Source organism: Gymnogyps californianus, chromosome 4, assembly GCF_018139145.2.
Source record: "Gymnogyps californianus isolate 813 chromosome 4, ASM1813914v2, whole genome shotgun sequence".
In the NCBI taxonomy this organism is placed as follows: Eukaryota; Metazoa; Chordata; class Aves; order Accipitriformes; family Cathartidae; genus Gymnogyps; species Gymnogyps californianus.
The window spans coordinates 80,992,086-81,000,842 of record NC_059474.1 but is presented as its reverse complement, the minus strand read 5'-3'; the positions used below and the strand labels follow the sequence as shown (position 1 = coordinate 81,000,842).

The window sequence follows — 8,757 nt, the reverse complement described above, 5'->3', positions numbered from 1 at the left end:
TCACAGCTGCTGTAGGAACCCAACAGATGCAATGAAAAACCTTATCAGGGTGGCAAAGTAGCCACCTCCAAAAGACAGGCAGTGGATTTCACTGAGATCAGGGAGGAGGGCCACCTCGTTGCCTTGCACCTCAACAACCCACACGACTCCAGTAAATCAGGATATATCTTGTGAAGGGGAAAAAAAAACCCCAAACCCAACAGAAGAAAGAGCACAGAGTGTCACCAGTTATTACAGGAATCCCAGGGAAGTGGGTCAGGCGAGAATTTAGCCCACCTCTTTCTGTGGAGAAAGCAACGATGGTGCATTAATACTGCATATATCATAAACATTAGGGATCCCGACTGCAAAGTGCTGAATATCCCCCTATAAAATGATAGGAAAACCTGCAGAGTTGGGGGAAAAGACAGCGAAAACAAACATGGAAAAACCCCAGCGGATGACCCACCTCACAGTCCAGCGAGAGATGTTCCCATCCTTTGCTCGTGTCCTGACAGACTGCAATTTGTCATGTACACTGAAGTCAATCCGTCCTACACACAGTTTCTGGTACTTCCTGGTGAACAGAGGAACTAGGCTATGCACGAATCCCGGTCTGGATAAAGCGTAATGCCACGTAGCTCTGTATTGTTTCCTGGAAGCTGACAAAAGGGGTCGATGCTAATAACTGTCAGCGCGTGCATATAAACAGTTGTCGGGTTTGTTATTTTTATTCTTTTGTGTTTGTGGTTTTTGGTTTTTTTTTAATAGAAAGAGCGTTATTCATGAGGTCCTCTACTGATGATCACAAGTGAGTCGGAGAAGCAAGGGGTTTGACGGTGAAGGAAATCGTCCTTATTTGGATCCCCCGCCCTTGCGTGCTACCTGACCTTCTGCAGCTCCTGTCTCAGCCAGGAAGGCAGGGGCTGCCCCAGCCTGTGCAGCAGCTTGGACAACTCCACGTTGTGGTCTCTGTAGTAGCTCGACAGAAACGCTCGAGACTGAGAAGGGTAAAAAAAAAGCAACAACAGTCAAAGAAGGAAACTTCTATCATTCAAAGCTCATTAAAAGTTTCTGATTTTTAAAAATATCAAGCCAGTGAAAATTAAAAAAAAAAAAAGAAATCGGTGTGTTTATTTTAGGAGGTGAACACAGGGTCAATGTAAAAAAATATTAACTTAAATCTCTGGAAAGCCCTTACCTCTTGGTCCATTGGTGGGTATTTTCGACCTTTGCTTTTTCCCAGGCACTTTGTTTTCCCTCCTTCCAATAACTGGCACCAAAAGCCTTTCTGAGGGTCAAACCTATAGAGGATTATATTTTTTGAAAGACCTCACTACAGAAGAATCTCCCTGCTACTAAGACATCAGTGTTAGCCAACAATTATTGCTGCACACATCTCTCTAGATGGCTGAGATAATGAGGACAGAGTGGGAAACAGCTTTCCTCTCTTGTGAAAGCTCTGGGAACTTATTTTTTCCACAAATTTGCCTTGGGTGTGGCTCAAGGCAAGAAGTTTTTCACGTTGTGTTTTACCTACACTAGCTAATTTTTATTCTTGTCCAGCGTATAGGTTACAAGTTTTAAGCGTTGATCTATAGGATGCCAGTCAAGGTCCTGAGCCTCAGTCTCAAGGATCTTACACGGCCCACTCCAGACTGTGACTCATATTTTATTGTCTGGTTTTGGTCAGAGATTTTATTCATGTCAAACTGCTCCATGTATCCCTGTGGAATGCTCATGTTTTGACTAACTGACACTTGAACAAAGAACGTTTTGTTGAAAAAATTATTAATCAGCTCTTTTCTTGGAATTAGATGTGCTATATTCTCAAGGACATTATCAGCCGTGCTCAAGGAAAGCTCTCCATATGGCCTGTTGGAGCTGATGCTGTTGTAGGTCAGCAACGTCAAGGTGAGAGGGGTTGAAAAGGGCAAGCAGATCTATTTGCTGACTTCAACAGGCATAGACTCAATCCCTGAGTCTATTTATACAGAAAAGTGTGTGATTGTTGCTTGACTACGAAATGATGAGAAATATAATGGTGAAATGCTTTATGTTGATTTTTGAGTGAAATAAGCAGCGTTCAGGTCTACTGAAAGAACCGCTGGTTGGTTGTTGATAATTTAACTGCAACTGAGAAGTTGGTTGTTCCATATCGTTAGATCTAAATATCATTTTCATTCCAAAGACAGCATTATAGCATAAACACTGTCTTAGCAGTCTTATCTGAAATATGCAATTTGATTTTGATGTCTAAAATTCAAAGATATAGGAATTTTAGATTAAGGCTTTAAAACACGTACTCACTAAGGAATGAACAACACACAGCGTTAAGTTTTGAATTTATTGCTGTGGGACTTGCAGCATGCATAAAATATTGAAAAGGTTCGCGTTTCTGCTATTCAGCAGATGTTTGAAAAGGATGAAGTATAATTGGCTGGAACATGGAGTTAATTAGTTACAGACTACCTTTTTGCCCTGGGTCTATCCATACGACATGGGTGCACCTGCAATTTGCTGCTGTACATAAGTGAACTAATTTCTGGAGAAGGGTGAACCTTCTTCATGTTTTTTTTCTTGCCTGGCCTATTATTACAGGCCTGACCCTTGTTTCCTAAATTGTCTCAGTAGTTGTATCAATTAAAAATAAATAAATCAGGGATTAAATGGATATATTGATGATAGATTCATTTCTGCTTTGGCCTTTTCCATCTGCTCATTGCATGGTGAAGTACTTTAGCTGGCTTGCACTAATTTCCCAAGAGAAGCAGCAATATAGTGTGCTGGATAAAAGGAAAACTGCAAAACTATGCCCCAAACAATATTTCTGCCTCAGAAGGAGCATATTGAACATTATTAAGAGAATGTGCAAATTTGGGTAGGGGAAAAGAGGGTAAGACAGCTCGGGCTGAATTCAACCCATTGTGTTCAGGTATTACGAAACTTTCAGGACTCCTGAAAACGTAATTGGGCACAATGGAAGTCTTTATTTAAAAATAGCGATAGCCTTAAGGCTAAAGTTACAAGTGGGCTTTTGAAAGCAGTCAGCAGAAACCTTTCCTCCAGGCCCGCTTATCTTTTCTTCCCTGGCAGAGTAAGCCTGTGGGAGATGCAGGGTTGAACCTGGACACTTGTACGCCCACCCCACCTCTCGGGCAGTCAGTACTCGATGCTGGAGGCAGGGAGGGTGCCTGCGAGGGCAGGGCTACGCAATGCCACCGTGAGGATCTTTCTCTTATTCTCTGACAAAATGTAGCAGCACTCCAAGAGAAAACGTTTACGTAAGCACGCTCCCCTAATCCTGTCTTTTCCTTTCCCTCCTGTTGTTCACACGAGGGTAAACGAGGGAAGTCTCCCCTGGGAGGCTGGATGTGGAGCTGCCTCTGTGGGCAGAGTGTGGTGTGATGAGCTGGGCTTGAGAAAGTGGCATTTTGGCTGCCCTTTGCCGAGGCCATGCTCTGTCCTGGCCCCCTCCTTTGCTGCCTGCTGAGAAAAACAAAGGAAGAAGGGAACCACTGGGCCACGCTACCCCAGGCCGTGAGTCATCTGAGGATGCCAGACATGAAATACATCTTCCTAGCAGTGGAGTTTCAGTAGGGCCATCCTGTGATTAAAAGGAAAGGTCTTTTGTAACTTTAGTCCCCTGTGAACTAGGTTTCTGTTCATTAAGTTCAGATACTTAAAAAATTTAAGCCCTCGGTCACTCCCTGTGAAAATGAGTGTGTGGGCGAGAGGTGGGAAACATCTCTTCAGTGCCATAATGGGAACTTCATGAAGACCACTTACTGGTTTCACTCTCCTAGCACTTTGTGCTAGGCATCCCAATGCCTTTCTGTTGATGGCATTATGTGTAAAAGCCTTGCAACATAAGTTGATTTTCCTCCTTTGTTTTCACTACTCTAATAAAAAGTGCGGATTGTAGAATCATAGAATAGTTTGGGTTGGAAGGGACCATTAAAGGTCATCTAGTCCAACCCCCCTGCAATGAGCAGGGACACCTTCCACCAGGTCACGTTGCTCAGAGCCCCCTCCAACCTGGCCTTGAATGTTTCCAGGGATGGGGCATCTACCACCCCTCTGGGCAACATGTGCCAGTGTCTCACCACCCTCATCATAAAAAATGTCTTCCTTATATCTAGTCTGAGTCCAGGTCCTCTTTAGCAGTGTGTGTAAGAAGCGACAACCTAGTTGCCCGTCTCAGCTGTGGCTCTTACTAACCCAGCGTGATGTGCACTTCTCTCCAGATGCCTGAGCCCTGCCTCTGTTTCCCCTCTGCTCTTTTTCCATGGCTCTGATTAGTACCTTCCTTCTGCCTGGGTTGATTTTACTCTCTTATGAGATGTACACGTAGTTACTCAGGGTGATGAACTTGTTGCTCACTAGTGTTTGCAGGACCGGGTCCTTAGGCTGCTTTGTGATAACTTTAAAAATGTGTGGTATACAGTTATTAGGCAGTAATGACTAGGAGCGATCCTATGCAATCTTTTGTACTTTCACAGTCCTACCATAAAGCAACTACATTCTTTAATGCATTTTTCTCTTCCATCCTAAATCCGTACAGACTTGTGTGCTTCCACAGCACATTTGCATTCTTGATGCCTCTAAACAGTGATTGCATAATTTTATAGATCTGTTTACAATCCATTTTTCCTGTCCAAACAAATATAAGAGGCCAAATTTTTTCCTGGTGTGTGACTCCGCTGACTTTAATTTAGTTACAGAAAGGAAGATATATGTATGTGGGTGTGTATTTTTAAAAACCTAGCAGAAGGCACTGCAGATGTGTGGCAGCAGTTGTTCAAACATCAGTAGTTCAGCTGTGTATTCAAACTCCTCCTCTATTTCATCCGCTTCGGAAACCAACGACTTAAAAAATTACATTCTGAAATCCGAAATTTTTCCTCCAGAAAAAGATTTTGGGCAGAGCAACATTCTTAAGACCCAAAGAACAACAACCACTCAACTCTCACTTTATACCTATTATATAAATAACCATAACCCTCCCAGCAGAGGAAACATTAAACAATAATCATAAGCAGAGAGGAGGTGGTGTGGGGTAGGTGGAAAGTCCATTTTCCCACAGTTTTCCTGGTACCAGCCTGCAGGGAAGGTGAGGTACAGGCTTTTCTACTTCCCACCCCACTTGCAGGCTCGTGCTCTCTGCTTGCACACTGACTTGGAAAAACTTCCACCGCAGTGCCGGGCTTCTCAGCCCACGGATGTCCCAGGGCTCTCCCAGCCCAGCGCTTCTGGCTGTAATGAGATGATGCTCCTTATACGGAGAGGCTCAGTGCAAAAGCTTCTTACAATTTTCTGCTGGACTAAGAGGGGAGAGAGAAATCCAGCCCACTCCCACCCCTGCAGAGACTCTGCCTTCCTGCGGGGAACTGAGAAATGTCAAAGAGAGAGTGCCACACAGGCCATTAATCCCCTTTCATGGGGAAAGCCTCACGCTCCGGGTAGCGAGGATGAGAGATATGATCCAAGATCATCGCAGCTGCCTTTGCTAGATCTGAACCAAAGGCTGTGGGAAGTCGATCAAAGGGCTTTCCCTAAGTTCAGGGGACCTTGATTTGGGCTCCTGCAGAGCACCTGCAGTTTTGGCACCGACACCCCAGGCCATGAACAGTCAGGCTGCTCAGTCTGAAGGCTTTGTGCTTCATAGGCAAATATGAGCTTCTCCTCATGCTCCAGGTGCTGCGCTTGAGCCTGGCGCTTCCAGGTTAGGGATCTACTATTAGTAGCTTACAATTTGACCAGACTTTAAGTGTACAGACTAAATTCTTCTGTGCCATATGTCTGGCTACTACCAGGTAAAAGGTCGGCAGAATTGGCTCAATCATATATGAAAACGGGATTAGGGAATGATATATTTGGTCCATGTTAAAAGCAAACAATCAAAGAAACCATGCAACCAGATGAATCTTATGATACTGAGTGCTTCTAACCCAAAATCTGTCATTAGACTCCTATATGCATGTGATAAAAATGTTTAAGCCAAATCATGCCTGACACTAAGTTGTCTTCAGCTTCTGGAGACTGTCATAAGGTTCAACAGTCTGATGTGCAAATGCGTGCTGAGCTCTTACGTGCACAACTCACATCAACTGAACGTACATTTTAAACAGTGCAGTGATGAGAGCAAAACTAGGTACCCTGAGAAAACAAGTCCTGGGCATCTCCCATTGAACACTCAAACTGAGCAGACATTTTTTACATGAATCTGGGCCTTTGTTCTGCGTCTAATACAAAATACTGAGCAGTCATTTGTTCTGTGTGTTGTGCAAAGTAGAGTTTGCATGTGGAAATGTATGCCATCACGCAATTAAATTCTATAGTGTGTTATATATATGCAAGTTAAGGGAAAACTGGATGGGTGTTAAACACGACTTTAAGAAAACCCCAAGCTTTGCAAAATTATCATTGTTGTAATGTGTTGTTTGTTTGTAACTAATGATCAAGTGATCTTGGTAGGAGGGGATGTACACCGTGATCCCATAGGGCAGATAATAAAGGAACAGACTCACGTTAGAGCTTCAGAGTAATTATAATGAGGAGAGACTCCAAGAAACTTCTGCACTTCATCCATCACAGTAGCTGGGTCACTTCTTAGCTGCTGTCCATCAATAATAAGCAACTGTAGGGGTAAATATGCTAGCTATTTAGAAACAAGACTAAGGTTAATGAAAGAATGACATTATTTCCCTTCTGTGACAACAAGGATTTAAATTAGCACGTGACTTTGTACAGTGCTGATAACAATCATATGGATTAACTTCTTTTTAGATTTACTTCTTAGTTTATTATGTTGAATTTGTATAGGTGGGCACCTTGTCACTCTGCGTGTGCACATTGTTCAAATGCAAGAGTTAAATCTCACAAGCCAAACCCGAGTCTCAGAGAATTCTGAGAAAAAGATAAGGAAGGAATGTAAAAATATTGTTGAGGTTTACAATGTGTCCGTAGAAAATCTGGCATGGAATAAGAAAAATAACAAAAAGCTCATATATATCTTAGAATTAAATGTTCAGAAACTATACAATTACATGTTCAAAAGTGATATTGTGGCAATTTATTTGAAACTCACCACCAGCCTATCAACCACACAGGCTTGCAAAATTGTTAGCAAAGGGATTTTTTTGTTTTGTTTTTAATTAAAGATTGATGTGATGTAAAGGTACATTGACCTCCACAAGCAAATGTTAAGACAATGTATCAAAAGTCTACTGGAGTACCAAGCAGTATTACTAATAACTATTCTGGTCAGACGTGTTTTATATTTATTGTGAAGGCTTATTATGAATTATTAAGTTTTTGAGTGCACAGGCCGAGTGAATGCACATTACTGAGTGCCCATTAGTAAGCACCGTGAGTGCACTCTCTGCGTGCACCTTATTAAGAATGAGTGCATTTTGTTGTGTATCTTGTAAAATTAATCACTATAACTATGAAACATGAGTGGTTACCGCTTTTACAAGAAATATGTCAATGTGCCCCTGAATGTTTAATAAGAGGGCTGCGCTTGCTCTTTGCTACGGCAGGAGAAGGAGAGAAATCTTCATGAGAGAGGGCAGCAGCCCTGGGTGAGGGCAGAGAAAGAGCACAGGTAACAGGGCATGGGATGTTCGGCACCCTTTGCATGCTCCGAATTTGCTGGGACAGCCCCTTCTCCTTTGGAGGAGTAAGTTGGGACGTGGTGGCCGATGAGGAGATGTGCCCTGTTTGCTCCTAGGGCAATAGTGCCTGGGGATGGCCCTTGCTGCAAGCTCAGCTGCTTTAGGCAGTACTCCTTCCCCATTTATGAAAGAGTAGAAAGGCCAGAGATGAAAGAAGAAAGTAAATGACTAACTGAGACTTTCTCCTTTCTCCTGGAAATGGGTTTGACCTGCTTCTCCTCTTTGTAGTACAGCTGAGACTGTATAAAAAGAAAAGGGAGGATTGCAAAAAGACAGAGCTTCTAGTTCTTTTTGTTTTTCCAGGTCCCTGACTAAATAGGCAATGCTCAGTTCTACCTCCTTTCAGCAAAATTCTGTCCCACATAGAGCAATCTCTGGAGATGCTTGTTCATTATGCTTGCTCATTCAATATCCTTTTACAAGTTTTTCTTACAGTAAGTAGACATATGAACTGAGCTATGGCCCACGTCCATGGGTAAAGAGTGCCCGTGCATATATTTTGTAGTACTAAAATGTTTGCTTTAGGTTTATATCTGTAAACAATTTTTTTTAGTAATGGGAATATTCTTTAGGTCTATGTGTTTATGTAAATTTTTCATGGGAAAGGTTATAAAAGACAGTTCAATAAAACATCTGTGGAAAGATGGGGCAAAAGAAGGAATTTCTGCTCTAACACTGAGAAAGGCTAATTCCATATCAGGATCAAAAAAATGTGAAATTTTCTATGAAAGGGAGTGAGTGGGAAGCGGAATGAAATTTCTTTTTAGAAAAAGCCCTGGCATTTTCTAAATGGATTTGTCAAACCCTCCCACAATGTCTCATGCTGCAGCTGCTTGTTTCTTGGGACGCAGAAGCCTTGACAACCTTGGCTGATCCTGGAAGGAAACCCCAAAGTCCCCCATCAAGCCCATGTGGCCACAGTTCATCATAGCATTTTCCTGTTGCATCTTTTCTATCAGAAGACAGAAAAATCAACACACTTCTGCCAAATATCCTGATCTTGTCAAATCTGCATTTCCTAACAGCTAAGAGTTCCAGTGGGAAGCATCCCATCACCTCTAATGATGCTCATTTTGGGACTTTCCGAGAGTCGATGAAC

The 8,757-nt window shown here is 42.6% G+C and overlaps 1 protein-coding gene across 1 annotated transcript in view; it reads right to left on the bottom strand.

Moving 5' to 3' along the window:
• Window positions 1-775: 775 nt before the first annotated feature.
• The window catches only part of NDST4 (N-deacetylase and N-sulfotransferase 4), an 84,693-nt gene continuing 76,711 nt past the window's right edge, over window positions 776-8,757 (bottom strand). The window contains exons 11-13 of the mRNA XM_050895900.1: window positions 6,510-6,619; window positions 1,181-1,283; window positions 776-980 (exon numbers count right to left, since the gene is read on the bottom strand). Coding sequence (XP_050751857.1) covers window positions 861-980; window positions 1,181-1,283; window positions 6,510-6,619 — 333 coding nt within the window. The 3' untranslated portion in view covers window positions 776-860. The remainder of the gene's footprint in view (window positions 981-1,180; window positions 1,284-6,509; window positions 6,620-8,757) is intronic.